The sequence below is a fragment of the Balaenoptera acutorostrata genome, chromosome 10 (genome assembly GCF_949987535.1).
Source record: "Balaenoptera acutorostrata chromosome 10, mBalAcu1.1, whole genome shotgun sequence".
In the NCBI taxonomy this organism is placed as follows: Eukaryota; Metazoa; Chordata; class Mammalia; order Artiodactyla; family Balaenopteridae; genus Balaenoptera; species Balaenoptera acutorostrata.
The window spans coordinates 64,146,095-64,168,868 of NC_080073.1; the positions used below are offsets into that span (position 1 = coordinate 64,146,095).

General features: G+C 35.3%; 1 protein-coding gene across 2 annotated transcripts in view; it reads left to right on the forward strand.

Moving 5' to 3' along the window:
• Positions 1-22,774, forward strand: part of HMGCLL1 (3-hydroxymethyl-3-methylglutaryl-CoA lyase like 1) — a 144,164-nt gene that overhangs the window by 47,046 nt on the left and 74,344 nt on the right. Inside the window, exons 3-5 of one of the 2 annotated variants that reach the window (XM_028167670.2) lie at positions 59-166; positions 19,462-19,557; positions 21,766-21,914. In XM_028167670.2, the coding sequence (XP_028023471.2) occupies positions 59-166; positions 19,462-19,557; positions 21,766-21,914 (353 nt within the window). Of the gene's footprint in view, positions 1-58; positions 167-18,060; positions 18,110-19,461; positions 19,558-21,765; positions 21,915-22,774 lie in introns of those variants that run through there. The other variant, XM_007186951.2, reaches the window with a different exon arrangement.

Below are 22,774 nucleotides of genomic sequence, written 5' to 3' on the forward strand. Positions count from 1 at the left end.
ATTTATGCTTCAATAAATAATTTATGCAAATTACTTATAATTCTTAATGTTTTCTTAGATTATAGTTCCCACAGATATAAAAATTGAATTTATCAATCAACTTTCCCAAACTGGCTTGCCTGTAATAGAAGTGACAAGCTTTGTGTCTTCCCGATGGATACCACAGGTATGCAAATCCATAATTCCTTAACTAGATTCTTAATTTAACATTGGCAAGATTTAGTGAACAGTGTGATGTACATTGTGACATTAACCTGATATATTTTGTAAGAGCATAGCAAATTAGTAATTATTAGCCCATGCATTAATATACAATTAAAGAATAACCTCTTTAATGAAATATATAAATTAAGTCCAAAAAGTTATTTGGACTTAGTTGTTAAAAAGTTATTTGGAACTCCATCCTAAACCTTCAAGAGTGTATGGTCTGATATAGTCAGTAGAGGCTAAGACTCTTAATAGCAGTTTAGGGTCCTGTCCTCCATTTACCATTTTACTGACTTTATGAGTGATCTGAGTATCTCCAGGTGATTTATCTTTTTTGTCTGTTAGAAGGAAGTAATGCTGAGTGTCGCCTGATACCTTCCCCATTATAATCCTATTTTAAGCAGTGAGAAATGTAGATATGCTCTCTTTTTTTAATGCTTATATTTGCTAGAGGGTTATATATATTCATATATATTGATGAAAATATACGTATTCATCAAAGACAAGGCAAAGATAGTCATCCAGAATCTTCTCTTGAAGAGGATAGAGCCTTATCCAGAGTTGTCTGGCATATGGCAGCAATCATCACTTCTGAGACTTGGCCCTGATGTTTGAAACGTGATTAATAATTAGCAGTGACCCCCCCCCCCCAAATCCCTTCCCAATCCAATTCTCATTCCCTGGATCCCTGGATTCCTTGGACCCTGTTCTCATTCCTTGGATCTTTCAGTCTCTGCCCAGCACAACTTCACTGATTACTTCTTCATCTGATTCCCTTGGTTTCCTCTATAATCCTCCTTCACTTGTCCCCCTCCATTGCTCTTTTTGTCACCCCTGACATCATTTCCCCACCACCAAGTTTAAGGTTCCCTTGAGATTCTTTAGTAATTTTCTCTGCCTGTGCTTTCCTCTTTGCCAACCCTTCCAAAATCAAAAGTTGCTCCTGAGAGGATGACAAATCTATATTTCCAGTCCTGCCCTCTCTGATAAGTTTCAGCTGGACGCGCCATTAGCACCTGAAACTCAGCAGGTTCAAAGTCAGACTCATCATTGTTGATCCTACTTTATGCTCATAGCCTAACTGTTCCTTAGGGAATCTTGGATTTGAATTCTCAGAAGTCTTTTATATCTGGTCAGTTACTGACCAGTTACTGGTCAGTTACAAAAAAAAAATTCTTCCTCCTCAGTAGAGCCTATACCTGAGTCTCTTCTTTTCAATCCCACGGATGTATTAGTAATCCACACCCTTATGGACTAATTATTGATAGTCCCTTAAATGATATTCCTAAGCACTGTTTCTCCCTTCCTTATGTATTTTGCCTATTGCTTCTAAGATAATCTCCCAGAAATACTAGCCTCCTCAAACTCACATCCTCAGTTCTTTAGAACCTTCCTTCCCCCTGTTGAAAAAGTCTGGAAACCTGGCCTGTGGTTCAAGGTCTCTTTACCTGGCCCTACTTCCTTTTGCAGAAGCTCCTGGCAAACCAAACTGCCTCTTATTCCTACTTACATCCTGCCTCTGTAGCTATACAGTGCTTTATCTATATTCATTTATATACATCTCAGTTTCTACACTGCCCTGCAGTTATAGCAAGATGGTGTAAGAAAGCTTAAAACATTAAAGCCCTTTTAATTACAAGGTGTTGGAAACAACAGAAACCACAAAAGGATTAATAGTATTAGCAATACATCACTTTTCACAGAGTCAGTATTCAAATATCAGGGTTACTTTGATTTCTCCTCAAAACAGTCACTTTTCTTCATCCCAGTTGCCACTGTATATAATCCTATATATTTTTTATAAATGTTGTCTGATGATCTGCTTCCCAGACTCTGAGAGTTATGGAGGTAGTGACCGTGTCTCTCTTGTTCATCACTTGTATCCCCAGTGCTTGGTGCAGTAAGTAGGTGCTCAATAAATATCGTGAAATGAATAATGAATCCATCAGCCTGAAACCATAATAACATGGCTCAATTCTCTGGCATGGACAAGTGACTCTTACTTTTTGATCACGTATTTGGTCTTGTGTTATGAAGGCCACAAATATATTCCTTAGGAAGACACAAACAGCTTGATGAGACTAGATATATTTCCTTGACTTGTCATTTTGTAAAATGTGAGCTATTATTATTTTACTAGGTGTCACGTGAGACCCTTTATCATCTTTAAGTCTTCATGACATTGCCTCTTTATTTGATTTAGTTAATGCTCTTTTCACATATTTGATTATTGTTGGAGAGAAACTGGATACGCTGGTGTAATTTCAGAGTAAAGTTTAGGAAGGAGGACAGGTAACATTAATGATTACCAACAAAAGTTATATTTCAGATTTTATATTTTCCTAGTCCTTTTCAAGATACTTTTATTTCCCAATGGTTTTGTGAAGCTGCCTACAAAATACACCTCTTGACCACAGTGATGCTCAGGAAATTCTCTTATTCCGCAAAACTGGAATTGTTTGATGGATTATTCTTCAGTCTCATCTAGGACACACCCCGGGACGTTTAGAAGGACGATACTAGAGCCCCTTGCAGAGAGCCACTCTTCTCCTTGAACAGCTACTTAAAAGAAAAAAGGGACAAAACAAAGGGAAGGCGTCCCTCTGTGAGCAGTAATAGGAAAATGCCTTCTGGCCTCACAGGAAGTAGATACATATGATGGGACTATAAAATAACATGATTCATTGACTTAACCTATTGAGATGTAATGAACTCGGCTTAGGCTCAAAGTATTATCGAATAAATGACGGAATTCCCCACAAGCTCGTGGGGACAGCTGTGGCAGGGCAGAAGTACCTCTGTTCTGTGTTCTGTCTACACTCTGTCTGGAGCTGGAGTAAGTGACTTAACCTCCTTGAACCTTGGGAATCCCAGCAATGAAGCCTGCAGCCTGGGAGGGTTTAGGGCAATAAAGCCCATGAATGAGTCCCTGTCTGTGGATGCCCAGAGTCCAGGGCACCTGGCTCCAACCAGGCTCATCAGTGTTATCTGAGCGTATGCCTGACCGACAGACAACTGACTGACTTATTCCAGTTTCCATGCAACTCAGTTACCTTCTCTGGGATAAACACCCTTTTTCTTAAAGATTGAAGTATGTGTTTAGTTTAAATATTGGCTCGGGAAAAAAAAATAAATAAAGGTACTCATCCTTCAAATACTAAGGAATATGTTATATATTTCACTTTTAATACTCATCTGGTTACATGCATTCCAAGTCAAAAAAAAAAAAAGAAAGAAAAAGGAGTGTTTTAAATAAATCACATATTTGTAAAAGAGCAGTGTGCCTGGATCAAAGATAATATCAGATTGAACTTCCAAAGTTATACTGGTCACATATTACATAGCACATCAAGGGTTTTTCAAAGAGCAGTCTTGAGAGCATCCCATTTTTTACAATTTGATTTTCTATAGTGGTGTTTGGATTATAGATTTCACTGAGCTTGCCTGAGTGAGCCTTTTCTATTGCTGTGGTTGGAGGTCATCTCATTATGTAACTGCCGATTTCATTGTTCTGATGCTAATGAAAAAGGCCTTAAATCAACACAACTAACTCATAATGGTAATTTGAACTTTTATATTATAACCTCTCATTTAAAAAAAATAATAATTTAGTTTTTATTGAAGTATTGTTGATTTACAACGTTGTATTATTTTCAGGTGGACAGCAAAGTGATTCAGTTATACATATACGTATTCTTTTCCAGGTTCTATGACCTCTCATTTTTTGAGAAAATGTCATGACACCAGGCTTGTCTAGCTCAAAATAATGTCTGAGATTTGCGACAGAACGATTTTAGTGCACCAGCTTACATGTAATTTTCTGAATAATTTCTAATCCTTCTAAAGATCCTGAATGTGGCTCGAAATTGGTATTCTGTTAATTCTCTGCATCTTCTTCTGTTTCTTTCCCTTAAACGTGGGTCATGGGAAGAGTCCTCCAGTTTATGTTTAGATTGCTGCTTGCTCACTTATTTCTTTTTTTAGCATTTCAAAACGTTTTTACAGCTTCCCTCCTACTGTTTTGTTTGGCAACAGCTTTTCTAACTAAAGCAGCTGAAAGAAAAGTTCCACAGTAGCAGGGTGTCATATAAAACAGGATCCCACACCTATAATCTAAATGGCCAGAGATGATAAAATACTTGCCATTAAAAAATATATGTTCTTTACAACTTATCTGGAAAAAGGGTTTCCTTAGAGTGACGTATAACCTAAGGACATTTGAAATGAGTCCACATAGCCACTTACTTCAGTGGAGCGAACAGCAGTAAGAGCAGAAAGAAAATGTGTTTATAAAAACTCGATGGGTTTACTGCAACTTTGGAATGTGGCTCTCAGTAATGAGCCTTTTAAATCATTATAAATACAATAATTTTTGAAGGTGAACTAGAGTTTTCCATTATCTTTAATGTAACCATTTGGTTTTAAACACGTTCATTCACATGAGTGATTAAAGTGAATATCATTTATTTAAAAATAAGAATACATGAAAATTACAAGACACTGTATGTTTATGTCTGTCGTATACAAAGTCTCAGTTGTAAATATTTGCTCTCCATTTCATTAACTTTTAACTGTTGGAATGGGTGGGTCGCAAGTCTGGCCACATCAGCAAGGGGCAGAAATAGATTTTCTCTGTAAAGTAGAAAGAAATATACATAAAAGGCTGTAAAAATTATTTACCGATCAGTCTAACACTAAAAAATATGGCCCAAGCACAGTGTAAGCAGGAAGGAATGTGTAAACTTTTCCCTGCCCTCCTTTTAGTGGTGATGCAATTAATGCTTTATCAGTAATGAAAACACATTTACTGGATTGAAGTTTAAGATTTAGATTTACATGGATGAGGTGCAGGAGGCTGTAGCTTCTGCTCCTGAGCACCCCTGGCTTCTTTTTCTTGTTCTGCTCTTTTTGAGGGGGATGGGTGTGTGAAGAGGCAAGGAAGGGGGTAATTTGGCAGAGATGTTGAGTGTGTGTGTGTGTGTGTGTGAGAGAGTGTGATTGGAGGAGAGAGAAAGTGGAAGAACTGGTGTGGAGAGCTTTTGGGGAGAGCCCTGGAATTCTTTTGCTTATAAGGCACAGTGTCCTTGGCAGGGTAATTTCATCTTCTTCGAGTCTCATCCCAGAGGAGTTGCCCTCTGCCATCGGCCCAGAGAGGAGCCTGGTGAAATTTACAAGACCACAATTCCCATTTCGTGGGGTTACAGGAGTCCTTTCATCCAGATAGGCTAGTTTGGATATCACATGGTGATTTAGAGTTGCAAAGGTAAGTGTTCCAAGAGACAAGCAAACATGGTATGCCTTTTATAGCCAAGCCTTATAAATTTTCTAGCATAACTTTTCCATACCATATTAGCTGATGTAGTTACAAAGCCACCCAGTTTCAAAGGGAGGGGATCCATGCCACCTCTAGAATGGGGAGGGGTGTTGTAGAGGAACACATGGGTGGGGAGATATCATTGGAGCCATTTTTCTAATCTGTGACACTTATGTCTTTTAAAATGATCTAGTAATTAATCTAGTTCTACATGTGCTTTTTCTTACTGATAATTAAAGAATAAATACAGCTGGTAGAAAAGCGGGTTCTGCATTGTGAAACCCCCAAATTCCAAAAAAAATAATAGATATTTTAGTACTCTCGGGGCTGCTAAAGTTTACCTGACTCCTATCCACTCCCTATATACAATTGTGTTGCCTCACATGGGAGTCAGGTTGTTATTTGAGTGATTAACCTGAAATGCAATATTTTAGAGTGGTTCCATCCTTCAATTACGTCATTGCTACTGTTATCACAGAGGGCATGCAAATTGCCTAAAGCATAGTCACGGATTTTTTTTTTTTTTTTTTTAAAGATTTTTTTTTTATAAATATTTATTTATTTATTTATTTATGGCTGTGTTGGGTCTTCGTTTCTGTGCGAGGGCTTTCTCTAGTTGTGGCAAGCGGGGGCCACTCTTCATCGCGGTGCGCGGGCCTCTCACTATCGCGGGCTCTCTCGTTGCGGAGCACAGGCTCCAGATGCGCAGGCTCAGTAATTGTGGCTCACGGGCCTAGTTGCTCCGCGGCATGTGGGATCCTCCCAGACCAGGGCTCGAACCCGTGTCCCCTGCATTGGCAGGCGGATTCTCAACCACTGCGCCACCAGGGAAGCCCTAGTCACGGATTTTTAAAACATCTTTGTCTCTCTCAGAAAAGAACATGGAAATATGAAAATGTTTTCTTCTTTTTATTAGGATTGTGAGCACTACATTTTTTTTTTTTTTGAACTTGTTTAAGGTTATACTTTGGAACAAAATTGGAAAAAAAATGAGTTGCTAGCACTGTACATATTACTTGGCATTCAACAGTAACTTATTCTCGACCTAAGATGTAATTTCACTTCTGTGTGCAAAGCAAAAAGCAAAGCTTATAATGAAAAACAATAATGTCACAATTCTACTGGCTAGATTTTCTTATTTTTTTTTCACATCGTAGGGTATAATTCAATATTTTTTTAGACTTTTTTTCCTTATGAAGCCAAAAACTATGATTCTACTCAAAGATTTACTATGCTCAGCATGCACTGCTTTTCTAATTGCTTAATCTGATCAATTACATTTTGACTAAAAATTTGGTTTTTTTGGTTCTTAGATTTATGAAGTGTACCAAAAATGTTCAAATAAAATACTTTATCTCACTTTTTATTCAATTATATTGTTTATCAATTTTTCTCTAAGTTTAACCATGAAAGAAAGAAACTTTTAAAGGCATTTTGATCATATGAAAATTCCATTTTTATATCTCATTAAAATTGGACCATGAATTATCAGTATGCAGCGACAGTTTGAAAGGTCGTGCATATAATACAATTGCATAAAAGCTGAATAGAGTACAGTTTGGCACAGAAAGACTTGATTCTAACTTTTTAATGGCATTTTCTGCATTATGCTGATTAGTTTATCAATCTTATTTTACTATAAACTAATTCCATTAATATAACTCCTGACTAAGCCACTTAACATGCAATCCACTTTAAGAGAAGCAGAGTTTGTCCTGTGGACCAGACTCCAAGGAACTAAAGTATTTCCTGGGTGCCACGGTTATGACTCTCACGGGAAGAATCACAGCCATTAGTGAAAACCAGGTTTAAAGTTTAAAGTGTTAAGATTAAATGTGGACTGTTTCGATCATAAGTTTTAAGTATGCCAGGCATCACTTGTTTTTAAGAATTCACGATACTTGTACGTTGAACACTGAAAATGAAACATATACTAATTATTTTTAAATTGATTATGGTTTTAAAAGACATGTTTTGTTGATATGTTTATAAAGAATTATGATTCCAGTTAATTTTTTAAAATAAAAATAAAGTATTTTTTCCTAATTTTTAGATATACACACAGACAGACAGACACACACACACACTACATGCACACTGATCTAATATTGCCTGGTTAAATTGCTGGAAAGTTCTCTAGGAGTCATATGGAATAGTAAACATAGGAAATTAGATAAATCTGAATGCTAGAAGTAACATTACATTCCAAAAATAATATTAAGCAATGGGTTAGTTTTATATTTCAAACTGACACATTAATGAGACATATATATGCTAACATTTCACTTCTTCCATATTTGATAAAATAAAAGGAATACAAATGTATAATTTTTTCACTTAGAGTAAATATAAAACATTTACATTCTTATACTTAAAAATTTTTATCCAAACTCATTTATCCTGAATACCCAATTTATCAAATTAAAGGCTGATTGGAAATATATTTTTAGAATAATATTTTGTAACATCTATGAATTTTAGCTATTTGTTCATTGTCAATGTATAGGACATTCTTTTGAAGAATGCTGTTCATTTTATAAATATCTCGGATAACTTCAAATTTGTAAAGGCAAAAGTTCAGAGGTTATAACTGAGCTGCTTTAATTGTTCTAGGCACTCACATTCCTGTTTGCTTTATAAACTAAATTAAGTACTCTTTGAAATATCAACATATTGAAGCAAATTCACACTAACAACTTGAGAGCGTTAATATTACTTACTCCAGACCTTGTACTGCTGTGATGTGGGACTATCAAGAAATTTTAACACTGTTCTTAGTCAAGACTGATGCATCATGTATTGAATTCAGCTTATAGTATATAGTAAGAAACATATTTCTTAGTAATCCCAAAATAGTTATTTCTTCACAAGTCCTCCAGGTTGTAGGTTTCCTGAGCTTTCAGTGACATCATTGTATCTGGTTAGAAATAACAACATACACATTTTCTGACAGAAAATCTGAGACCTGATTCTTACTTATTTCTGATATGATTTGGCAAAGTATTTTCATCCTTTATGCCTTGGATTCTTTCCATTCATTTATTCACCCATTCACTGCTTTTATTGTGTCTCTGTTAAACACTGCATTGAACTCTTTTTTGGGCTCAAAAATTGAATAATGTGTGGTTGATAGCAATATCTGTATAATGACCCAATTGTAAAGTTAAAATGGGTAATGAGAATGAAATCACTAAAAAAAAAAATTGACTCATATAATAGGGTTATAAAATCACGTGAATATCTGTAAATGAGCTGTCATAAAATAGAACCTAGGAATCCAAATATGTTAAACAGTTTATCTTTAAGAGGTTGTCTGTCCAGGCTTTTCAAGTTTTGTCTTCTGTACTGCTTAGCCAGACAGAGCTCTTCAGAGCCATATGATGTCAAATCATTGCAGTTAGATCTTACAGGCTATTGTGACTGCATTGCTTGCCAGCATAACAAGAACTTTTTTGCTACAGCGCTCTCTTATTGCCAGTGAGATGGTCTGCCTCAAACCTCCCAAGCTTCCCCTCTGCTCACCAGCGCAGCTCTCCACTGTGGGCAGGGGGGCTTCCAGAAGGAAGTGTAAGTATAGAGGGGAAAGTCCATTTACAGTCATTGAGAATGAATACAATTAGACACAGTATTTTAAAAGTCACTTCTGCTCCCATGCATGAGAAATAACACTGTTGACAGTGTTATTAACAAACACAAAGGCATGATATATGAGAGGCAACACAGTTGAATGGAAAGAAAATTATACTGGGAGCTTTGAGACTTCTTGCCCCTACTTCAGAGTCATGTTGGGAACATGATTGTTTTGACATGGGACGACCAGGAGGGTGGTCACCAAAGGCATTGACCCGAACAAAGAATCACTAATGCATATTTGTTATGTTTGCCTTAGGAAACGGGAAACGTTATTGAATAAGATGACTCTGGTTTCTCTGTCTGGAACATTGGTCTCCCAGTGTATAACCCACAAATCCATTGGGTAGACTGGGTTTATTTTATAATTTAAAAATGAATATTTGTAGACATTAATAGATTATGATGAAAATGGCTTGCAGGTTTCACAGTAAAAGAGTGTGGGTCATGTATGCTACTTCCTTGGGTCACTCCTGAGAAGCCTGCGCATTCCTTCCCATAGAGGGCGGTACAGAGGCCCTTAGAACACAAAGGTAATGTTAAATAAGGAAGCACAGGAAATTATACACCAGCCCAAATTAGTTTTTAGGCTTCTGGACTTAAGAAGTTTTGTGAGTATGGTGTCAGACCATTTTAGCAGTGGCAGCCAAGACAGGGTACTGGGTAGAAAAAAAAAAAAAAACAAACTAGATGTTCAATTTTCCAGAGATTTCCTGTGTTTATTATTGTAAGACTGTGATTTATTAAAACTGTCTTACTTCTTCAAGCAGACCAAGATTTCCTCTGTGCTACTGAGGTTAAGATATATGGGGTTTGTGGAAAGAGTCTGTGAATGAGACAGGGTTAGAGTACCCAGGCTATAAGCTATTCATGGCTGGGTAGAGCGTTTTCACTTATGGCTGTCAGGAAGGGTGCTTAGTCCCATTTTTTGTTCTCATGGCTGAATTTACGAATGTGTTACCTTTAAGAGGAGTTTCTGCTCAAATTGAGTTTTGAGTTATAGGTTCTGAAACCACATTATTTACATTTGTATAGTAATCTGTGGCATGTGTTGAAGAAATGACACGTCCTGTATCCATCCTTCCTGCTGCATAAGGAAAAGTATTACCATAAGGGAGATATCATCTAGCCAGTGGAGATAGTATGCAAACACCTTCTGATATTGTCTGCTCATTTTGAAGAGATCTGAATGCTGTCCTGGGTGATGGTGGGGTAAAAAAAATCCTTCAAATATATTTAAAAAAAAACTATTCAGCACAGTGTATTAGTGAGGTTATAGGTCCATGAGGATAACTCTATTTCCTGGCAAAATTTAAGGTGGTTTATTTAGCAGAGACTTTATAAAAATAAATATACCCAGAAATATTATGGATATACCAAGAATAAGACATGCCAAACTGAACTCAAATGGTAAGGAAAAGAAATACTGTAGACACCATGGATCTTTATTTCAGATAGATTCTTAACTATCTTGATGATATGACTAAGAGCGAGGTAGGAAATTTCAAACAGGCTTGGAGTCTCTGAAATGTTATTATTATTTTTTTAATCAATGGAACTTTTTTCACCCTGGATGAAACTTTATTTAGAACCTCAATATACAATACAGACAGGAAAATTACCACAAAATATTTGTATAATTTCCTCCCAAGACCCTGGATGGGGCCCTAGCAATGTGCTCACCTGGTCATGTGTTTCAGTAAAATTTACAAAAGTTAGAGATTTTTGAGTTTTTTTTTTTTTTTTTTAAAGGCTCCCTTCCAAATAGCAATAATTTCAGATCCACAAAATCTGGATTTATCTCTGAATAAAAATAAAATGAGGTGTCCCATCTTGAAGCAGGTATGGGTGGGCTTGGATGCATTGATTTGACCTCCCTCCACCCTAACTGGTGGCCTTTGTGACTGAAACCACGATTCCCAGATTTGTTGATGTCTGACATCTTCTGAGAAGTTTTAGGAACAACAAATTCCTGGGTCCTTCAGCTGAACAGAATAGAATCTGTACTGATGATCCCAAGGAATCTGTTTTTTTTTTGTTTTTTTTTTTAGAAGAACCTTAAATAGTTTTGATGATCAATCCAGTTTGGGAGACACTGGGTTTGATGAAAACACATACTCTCAAAACTGTTCAGCCTGAGGATGGGATCTTTCTAGGAATTCTTCCCTTGATATTGTGGTGCAAAAAATCTTGAGCAATGACTAAGATGAGGAGAGAGAAGATATTTAGACAGTATGGAGGATGTGCTTAACAAAGAGGAATTAGAGAGTGTGCTTTACAGTCAGACAGACCTGGGTCCCGTTCCCCCTCCCCCACTCACTGGGTGATTCTCCTCATCCTTTCCATCTCTGTCTACTTCTTCTTCTACAGAAACTGTCCCTCTCATTGGGTGGTTAAAAATGTTTGAAGAGATAATGCACGTAAAGGACTCAACACATAGAGACCTGCCATGTAGACCAGCATAAAGTAAATGTTTGCTTTTATCATTGTAACCATCATTATTAATAATAAAATCTTAGAATTAGTGGAGAAAAAGAATCATGATTCAAAGTGGATTGAACTCAAATTGAATGCAAACTAGAATAAAGGGCAAGGAGGAGAGATTTCAGTTCAATTCGACAAGCTTTATTAAATGTCTCTTTTGAGTGAAGTCTTCAAGGAGCTAATAATTTAGTTAGGGAGAAAGTTACATAAATCAGTATAAATTATACAAAATTTGATAAGGGTAACTATAAATAGATAGATAGATAGATAGATAGATAGATGGATAGATATACACACACAGAGAACTATGGCGGTAAACAGATGTGGAAATCAAGCTGGTTGTTGAGAATGTCTTATAAGAGGAGTTTTTGAGTTGAATATTGTGAATATTGGAGGATGACATAAATTGACTAGCTGAAAAAAGAAGGAATGATATCTCATTAAGAAAGACTGTCTTTTCTCTTGCACCATTGATCAAGATTTTTTTTTTTATTATTGAGAGGTTAGGAGGGTGTATTTCAGTTTAATAATTCATTATTTGTAATGTCATGCTAAGATGCAATCTAATACTTTGTGATGTGTAACCTTATACACAGATATATTGTTTTAGAAGAATTACTGTAGTTTTTTGTCCTTCCCAGTGAAGAATTTTGATATATATATTCTATTCTATGTGATTTTCATAAAAAATAAAAGCAAAAATATGAACACTTTATTTATAATTGTATATACTGTATATTGAATATATTTCTGATAAGAAAGGACTTCCATTTAATTTGACATTGATGCCAACTGATTCATTCACTTACAGTTTTACAGATGTGATGTTTGGAACAATTTTCTGTAGACTAGCTTCTGGCTCTGTATATTTTGAAACTTGTTTTTCCTCAAATATTTACATACCTCTGGTGCCAGATATCACAGGACTCTTGGCTTAACTCTAGAGTGACACTTTTAGTAGGAGGTACAGTTGAGTACTCTATTTTATGTTATATAATATATTTTATAGATATTAAATATATGAGAATATTTACACCAATATTCTTGGAGAGCACAGCATTGTGAATTCTCCCAAGTAGCAAAGTCTGTGCCTGGATTTACACATAAGGAAAATTAAGAGTTTGGGATTAACATATACACACTACTATATATAAAATAGATGATCAACAAGGATCTACTGTATAGCACAGGGAACTATACTCTATATTCTGTAATAACCTAAATGGGAAAAGGATTTGAAAAAGAATAGATATATGTATATGTATAACTGAATCACTTTGCTGTACACTTGAAACTAACACAACATTGTAAATCAACTATACTCCAATATAAAATAAAATATTAAAAAAAAAAGAAATATAATATGGCAACCTAAATGAATTAAATGGTCTTCCCATCTTTATGTGCATTACTTGAAGACCATTACAGGAGACTCACTCTATAGATTAGATTAGAGCAACACTTTGTGTAATTGTCCTTTTGTCTTCTCTTCTCACACTTCTTCACTGCTCCAGAGCAGTAAAATAATCTTGCCACCAAAACAAAGCTCCCAAACCCATCCTGTCCCTCTCCAACATCATGACTCTCTAGATTACTTAAATTTTTCTGGCTATCTTGTTCTCTTTTTCTTACCACTTCTCACCTTCCTCCTTCTCCTTCATACATCATGGGAAAGAATCAGGAGAAGGACTCTTGTTAGATGGCAAGAGAGGGAAGTAATTTGAGCGCTTTAGCAGGTGAGTGGAGGGAAGGAAGGAAAAGTGGGTAAAGCTCGCCCATTGATGATGCTTGACTTGGTCATATTGACTGGACCAAGGCAGAGAGAAGAGGAAACAAAGCAGAGTTTTATATTTAGGTTGCAAGATCCAGTGGTAAAAGAGGTGGTCAAGTTATACAACTTTACAGATATTACTGTAAAGATGGAGTATCTTACCTGGATTTTAGATTACATGGATTTTAGATTCTACTTACATGGATTTTAGATTCTACTCTAAACACATTTGCCATTTAAAAACAGTGCTAACTTCAACTCTGAGTAATTCTACTCCATCACACAATACAGTTGCCTCACCAGAGCCACCATGATGTATTGAATAATTTCTTTGGTGATGCAAAACAACTCAGCTCCTCTCAGGAAGTTTGCATTCTTCTTATTGACTCACTCTTACTGAGTTAAAATAATAAAGGTAAAAGTTTTATGTGTCATACACGTGTGTGAGACTTTCACATAAAAAATTTATAGTAAATGCACCTCTGGAACTTAATGACCTGTACAATGTGATATCTTTGTAATTATACTTGTTCTGGGAAAAGGAAAAAAAAATGTTCATCAGTGATTAGATTCTAAATGAACATCTCACACAACATATATTCAGTTGGAACTGAACAAAATTTACTCAATGAATATTCTGTTTTCTCTATCAACTGTTATTCAGAAGAGAGGTAAAGGGTAATAGATACTTTTACTTTTCATTTCACTGGACTTGAAAATGAAAGAAGGGTATGAATTTAAAATTAATTTCTATAGAATATCTCACTCCATAATTATGTGGAGAATTTTAATAAACAATTATGTTTTAAGTTTGGGCTTATTAAACCCTTTCTTTTTATAGTATACTAGAGTATAATTTATCATAGAAATTATATTTGCATATATAATATATGAATACTTGTGCTTTATGACTATTTTTTAATAATATCATACTTTATGAATAGTCTTGCTCCATTAAACTCTATGAATATTTTGCTCCTTTAAAAAACAGGCCCCTGAGTTATTTACATTTGGCCTAGATAAGGGTTAGCTTAAATATTTGTCATTATTCTACTTTAGGTTGCAAAGAAAAATACTTCCTTACCTGCTTCATAGAACTTCAGATCACATGGCATTTGTATTATTTTGTATTTTTGGTATGTACACACACACACATACACACACATTTCCCACCACTAGCCTGTGTGTTATATTATATGGACTACCTCTGCTTCATTTTTTAATGCCGAAATGTTAGATATATTATAAGTGTATAAAATGTTGAAATGAGTCAATATTCAATATCCAAACATTGAAGGACATTTTAAGGTCTCACGATATTTTAAAATTAGCTTTTGTATCCACCAATGACACATTTTATAGTCTATTTGTAAAATATATACTCATATGCATTATTTTGAAATTCCAATAATCTCAGGGAATTCGAATGAGCACTTAACAATGCTTAAACTATATTTTAGCCATTGCTGTTGTCTGGAGAACACATTGAAAGCATAAATATTTAGGAGAGATTATTGTATTCAGATGACAAAGTATTAGTAAAATGTCTAAATATGTGTAATGTGGTGTGTCCAAATATAATCACCCCATGATAGAGTTAGTAGCAAGTAAAATAAAAGCTCTAAATAAAAGCTCTAAAAATTACATTCTAATTTTTGTGATTTTTGCATATCTTTAAGATGCTTGCAAATTGTTGCACAATTATTGTGACTATTTGAATCCATATCAAAATTTGGATACCTAGAACAATTGATTCACCATGGTATAGCCTGTTTGATTGGCTAGGTAGGCATGGCCATTCACACACTGTGGCCAGATGATGGCAAATCCTGTTACTAACCAAATAATGGGAATTTTTATGATCTTAAATGAAAAGTTACAGCAAAATCTTAAAAATATGTTAATTCAAACCAGATGTAGAAAGATTTTGTTAAGATGTCAAAATAGTACTGTAAAGGAATAGTTCTATTATTGTTTGACTAATAGTTAAACTTTAGACAATAAAATAACATCAAGATTGAAGTATAATATAAACTCTCTGAGTAAAAAAATAAAGTAAAACAAGGATTTTATACCTTTAATTGAAACCTGCTCTATTTTATTCACTGTAATAAAATTACATCCTATCATGATTTCCTAAAGCTCTTTACATAATTGTCTTTATTGACCAAATTTAGACAGAATATTATTATGTCTTAAATGACCTCATTATAGTGTGGTTGTTTTTAAAAAAGGAAACTGTTCTGATTTGTTGGATTCTAATTAATGTATTTATCATAATTTCATTAAGATATCTTCAATGATTATCAAAGTTTAGCTTTCATGACCTGGGAATTTGATTACTGTCATCTCTGCTTATTTTCTAGTTCTGCTGATTGAAATATATATTAAGTCACAGTTTAATTACATAAATTTCTACATAATGATTCAAGATTTTTGTTAAACTACATATCGAGTGAAATAATCACTTACAGGTTAATATGACCTATATTTCTTGAAGATTAAAATTTGTCTTGTCTCCTTCATGCTGTGATACACTGCCATACCTTATTCTCTAACTGCATATTGGTTTGAGAAGCACTCTTTATTGATTTCTGTTATCATGTTAATGTAAATGTGTCTCATAAATAAACATACTGTGTTTAGTTAGACATGAGTATTAGTAATATCAATGAACATTATTCTCTAGTAAGAGTGTTTTAGATTTCATTACAGTGTCCTAAAACTAGCAGTAACTTTACTTGTCTTTCTGATTGAAATTAGGAATAAGTGCTCTAAATTTTTTATGATAATTTGTGAGTGCATGTTTGCATATAACATGTGTGTGAGAGAGAGAGACACAGAGAGACAGAGACAGAGAGACAGAGCTCACACTCTAGCCTCAGACACAAAGGCTAAACTCGTGATATATAATCAAGAACTGTGTTGAAATCTGCATAAATGTTAACTATTTTAAAAAGAAGTTATAAAAGAGTGAGGATTACATTTTTGAGTAAAGTCACCTTCCTTATACTACCAGCCACTGTGTCCTATTAATTTTTCTCTGGTAGTTCCATTCCCAGTGTCATTTCTCTGCAGTGGAACTTGTCACAGGCTGCATCCTCACCATTACCTGAGAATTGCCTCTCTTTTCTCTTGACTGCCCTCTGCGCCTCTCCCAAGTTAATCTTTCTAAAATACTGCATCTATCCCAGTCTTCCCTTGCTAATTCAGCACCCACTCTTCATGGCTTTCTATTGTCTTCACAATAAATCCTGAATTTTTAGAATAATGTGAACCTAACTCAAGACACATCACAGTGTGTGACCCCCTGTCTTAATTTATAATCTATTTCTTGATTGTTTACCAATAATCTTTTCTAGCCGGATAGTGTATTCCTACTGCTACACCCACCTCTTCCTCTTTTCCAACCCTATTGATTTTTCCGTGTTTCAGCCTTTATGGCTTTGTAATGAATTATCTGAGAATTTTTTTAATTAATTAATTATTTATTTATTTATTTATTTTTGGCTGTGTTGGGTCTTCGTTTCTGTGCGAGAGCTTTCTCCAGTTGCGGCAAGCGGGGGCCACTCTTCATCGCGGTGCGCAGGCCTCTCACTGTCGCGGCCTCTCTTGTTGCGGAGCACAGGCTCCAGACGCGCAGGCTCAGTAGTTGTGGCTCACGGGCCCAGCTGCTCCGCGGCATGTGGGATCTTCCCAAACCAGGGCTCGAACCCGTGTCCCCTGCATTGGCAGGCAGATTCTCAACCACTGCGTCACCAGGGAAGCCCTATCTGATAATTTAGTGGTGTCAATAAACATTTGCCATGCTCATCAAATCTGAGGGTCAGAATTTGAATAGGGTACAGGAGCAAAGTTGTCTCTGGTACACAAAGTCTGGGGCCTCAGGCTGAATCATCTGGAGCTCCTTCAATCACAAGTTTAAGGGTTAGGGTTAGGGTTAATGTTAGGATTAGGATTAGTGTTGACTGTTGGCTGGGGGCTCACCTCCTCTTCACATGGGGCTCTCCATGTGGGCCTCTTCCTGTGGCTGTTGTGCAGGAGCTAGTTTTTCTCAGAGCAGATCAGCTGACTTTCCCATAGTGGCTGCCCCCAAGGAGAAAGCCATATAGAAGCTCTATCCTTTTTCGCAAGCTAGCCTCATAATTCACGTGGCATTATTTTTGCTATGCTCTATTGGTTGGAGCAATCACAAGCCTGCCTAGGTTCAAGCGGATGATAAATAGCATCCATTTCTTGATGGAGATCGGTGAGGTTTTGGAAGAACACGTGGGATTGGAAATACTGCTGTGGCCATTTAAAAAAATTGTCATTATGTCATATTAGGGACTGTAGTTCTTATCCCGTATATTCCTCTAAACTTTCCTAGATTAGTATAGGCCCTGCCAACCTTTCCCCATGCTGAACTCTTATAAACTGTGCTCTTGTTCACAACCAGTATATTTTTTTGAATTGTTAACTTTCCTAGTGCATCTCTTTGATCTCCCCAACTATATTGCAAATTACTCAGTGCAAGGACGTTACTTTCCAGTGTTTATATTTCCCACAGGGCCTAGCATAGGGCTTTGGACACAGTTAATGTTCAATAAACCTCTGGGTTAAAGTGAAATAGGCTTAGAATAAAATAAGCTTTGGCTTTTATGCATCGTAGATGTCTGTGGTGGATGGTCTTTGTGAAGGATGCAGCTATGGGGTGGGCAATGGTGAGTGTGATCTCTAAGAATTAAGTGAACAAGAATGAAATTTTAGACAGAATTAAATGTGTTTGGATTGAATGAAACATGAAAGCTTAAATGTCAACAAGGCATGATGGCAGTCAGTGGGAAGTGCTTTTTTGCATCTTTGATATTTAATTTTAAATTTAAAATGTATTAAAAAATTCATTTAATTATTCCAAATAATAATCATTGAAAGTATTAAATTGAATTCTACTGGCATTTAACTCAGAGTCAATAAGACCAATGGACCAGTAAGAGTAAATATTGTAACATTTCACATTTAAAAAAAAATGTGTAGCTATGCTAATAAAAGCATTTATACTCTAATTTACTTTTATTTCCTTTTAAATTAAAAACAGTACATGCTTATTTTAACAAGTCAAGGTATATAGAGAAAAAACAAGTCTTCCCTCAACCGTTCCCATACTGAAGATACAAAGTTTGGTTTGGTGCATGTTTTTACAGCTTTCTCCACGTTCATTTCGTATACTTTTCATTGTTTATATATTATTCCTTATATTTATTATTCATGCCATAATTTATTATTCTTCAATATGCAAAGCTCATGGTTATGTCAATGGTAATTTCTCTATGTGATGATTATGGGATTTGATCATCAGTTATTGCTCTAGGAGGCTAAATTATAGACTTTATAGCAAACTGGTAAATTTGATATTTTAATTCAAAGTTGGCTTTTTTTTAATAGATTCATAGAAAATATACAAAATAAAGTCTTTGTAGGATGAGTTTCCTGCTGTGTGCTCCATTGTATTTATTTGTTCACGTTATAAGAACAAATAGTAACTCAAGGGTAGAACTACGTAAAGCATTATGACTGTTACTAACTAAAACCAATAATATACTAGGGTCTCAGCCTTGTTAAATTCTTCTAATGGACATGTGTAATTTACGCTTTGCTAAATATTGTAAAATTTCATATGTTAAAAATTATTTGGATGTAAAATTTTCATGTGGAAGGTAAATGTACAGCCTATGGCCTTTCAAACTCTTCCCACTATCAGGGGTATTGGAGTCTTGACCATAAAATGAAAGGAAGAGAATAAAGATCAGTCAAGTGAAAACACCAGAGTTCAGAATTCCTGACTGCCTGTAATCAGTCACTTATCCAGATCCTGTTATGTGAGGATGTTACACCCAGATCTAGTTATTATGTATTTATGACAGTGAGAACTACTTATCTGGCATGGTTTTGCTCTTTCAAAAAGGAATTGATAGAATATAATTGCCTGTATTATTATAACCTCCTGAAAAACTAAAAACATGCTTGATAGAATATTCCAAGTCCCATATCTCTGTATAACTATTATGTGTTTAAGATGGCAGATCACACTGAAGTGATGAAGGGCATTCGTCAATATCCAGGAATTCGATATCCTGTCCTTACTCCTAATCTTCAGGGTTTCCACCGTGCTGTAAGTGTGCTACTAATTTTTCTAAAACTGATATGCTTCTTGTTGTAAAGACCTTTTCAAAGTTAAATTGGTGTGATATGTGACTCCCTTGTTATCCTGCATAAATACTATCACTAATACCCGTAATGCAGGTACATGGAGATCAGTGACCTTGTGGCATTGTTGAGACTAAAATGCTCTACATAATGGCTCTTCCAGTCCAACCATTCAAGAATTAAAACACAGAAATACAATTACCCATTTTGATGAAATTCTTTTGAAAGTATATTTTGCGCTCCCCACTTAAACAAGGAATACAAAATATAACAAAGATTTCCCAATACGATATTATAATTATTAATATTATTGTAGTGGATAATTATTTTGTCACTTTTTCTGAGGTTGCTGTTGTTCCTGCCCTCTACATGGAGCTAATCACTGTCTTTGGAATTGCCTCTACCAACTTTCCTTATTTGTCTTCCGGTTTGTTTCTTCCAATCCTATGTGCCTTGGGAATTTATATGCCAAGAAGCTTTTGTAATTACACATACTAGAAGAATCAGTGTAGTTTTAAGTAAAGGCTTGAGGTGTTATGCTTACATGGCTGTATTGTAAAAGTTGAGCAGCAGCTATTTTTGGTGTTAATGGATATTTTTCACTTTTGTATTTGTGACTGGGTTGCATGAAGTTGAAATTGTGGGTGCTAGTTGGCGTATCACCTGTTAGTGTATCTTGTGAAACCACTTTTCTTTTATTTGAATTAATACAAATTTTATCACATTGTAAAGAAAGACAGAGGCCTTTTAAGAAATTATAATATTGCTGTCATCCAGTCCTAAAGAAGTTGGGAATGTAACCACCTTGAGAAAGATATGAGAGTATACCCTCAGGGTAGCTTAGAAAGTAATAGGAGAAACCTTGGCTTGGGAGTCAAGCAAGCCTGTGTTTGAAACATGGCCCCAGAACTTTTACTAGCCTTGGGACCTCCTATTAGTGTTTTAGCCTCTTTGAGCCGCAGTTTTCTCATCTGTAAAATCGCCATAATAATACCTCATTTACAAGATTGTTTGTGGATTAGAAATAGGGCATGCAAAATACAACACCAGCACATAGTAGGTGTCCAATAAATAGTACTTTAATTTAGTTAAATTAAAAAAAAAAATTTTAAAAAGTGAAGTATAGTTGATTTACAATGTTGTGTTAATTTCTGCTGTACAGCCAAGTGATTCAGTTATATATATATATATATATATATATATATATATATATATATATGTTCTTTTTTAATATTCTTTTCCATTATGGTTTATCATAAGATACTGAATATAGCTCCCTGTGCTATACAGTAGGAACTTGTTTATCCACAGAATTTTAATTTTAAAGGTTAAAATTTATTTTGGATGGAAGAGTGGAAACCAGTATTTTTTTTTTTTTAATGTTGGAGGAGAGATGATGGGATTTTTTTTCTTAATGTATTAATAGGGTATCAGAGAGAAAGAGGAATCTAGATACAGTGCTAGAGATATATTAATAGAAAGTCTTAAAAATCCAGCTGGAAAACTAGGAGGCTTGACGTTGAAAACAAGCACTGGGAAGCCTGGAGGGAAGAGAGAAGATGGCCAAAGGGGCAAAAGGGAGAATTGATTAGGTCGACATTTTGGATTTGAAGACTGGCAAGAGGATTAAGGTCTTAAGACATGCAAGAGTTTGGTTGTCACAGTCAAGGTATGAAACAGTGGAAGTGAGATTAAGAGATAGGGAGAAAATTTGGAGCAAAATCTAAATGATGACTTGGAAAAATATTTTCCTGTTGGATGGTAAGAAGAGAAGAAAAACAAAGCATTTACTAGCCTCAATTTTAATAATTGGGTAAAAATAAAGTTTTCCATAGATATCAAGAGGTTTCATTGGGGTGCTAGTATTTTCCATAATTAAGGTTAAAATATTGCTGAGGATAACTTTTAGGAAAGGCAAGATTAAATTGGAACATCATCATTGTATATTCTGTGATTTATAAGTGTTGTAGTTTGTGGAATTATTGTGCTATCATAAAATATTTTTACATTTCAAAAGGGTGTATGCAGCAAGTTGAGAGAAATCTAACTTTAAATTTTAAGGAGAATGTTAAAGAATTCAAGTATCCCTTTATAGAGTAGTTAACATTGCTTCTGCTGCTCTTGTTTATGTTTTTGGAATTACTAGCTTTGGCCTTTGATTTGTATTTTTCAGGTTGCTGCAGGAGCCACTGAGATCTCTGTTTTTGGTGCTGCCTCTGAACCCTTTAGCAAGAAGAATATTAACTGTGCTATTGAAGAAAGTATGGAGAAGTTTGAGGAGGTCGTTAAGTCTGCAAGACACATGAATATTCCAACACGAGGGTACTTATGAAATTCCGCAAATTCTATTTAGTTCATTAACATCAATTGTTAAAGCTCTTTATGAACTATCTAGACATTGTTTTATGACATATAACAATATACATAGGGTATCTTATTTATACCCTGATCTTATGTGATCAAGGCCATGATTATATACTTATTACTATAACTACCTCATTAATATCAGCTGATAATTATGAGGGCGTATCTAGTAGCCCTTATGTTGTCATGCATTTGAGGTCAGAGGGACCAACATCGGAACTGACATTGTTACTCATTTTATTAATTTCAAATTATCCAAATGCACCCATTTTTGGATCACAGCCTAGTGTAAACGGATAGATTGTTATGAACTCATAGTAGCATTTGGAAAGGAATCATCTAATGTGGTTTCCAAATTTTTAAATTTTTTTAAGAACCATGTTTTTTCTTCAAAGAATATATTGTACAGAAATTCAATAGATTATGTAAAACGTAAAACTGAGAACTGCACTGGGGCGCTGGGCCCATCATTCCACCCATTCAGCCTCCCCTTAACAGCTGACTTCCAGGTTTTCTCTGTGTGGCCCCCAAAGCAAAATTATTTGGGGAAGGAGAAGAGAAAGGAAACTGGTTTGGTTCTTGCCTGCTTCCAGGCCAGCAGGGGAGCATCTAGTGCAAACAGGCTCTATACTCAGTCCCATGTCTGTGAAATGTATAATAAATTCATTGTTACTTAAGAAAGAAGTTTCTCAGACATTAGCTAATTTTCTATTTTTATAATTATGGAGATATGATAAACATGCCATATCATCTTCATAAATTAAAATGTATAGTGTTTGTAACAGAAGGCTGAGTGCTGTCACTGGGCTTAGATGCTG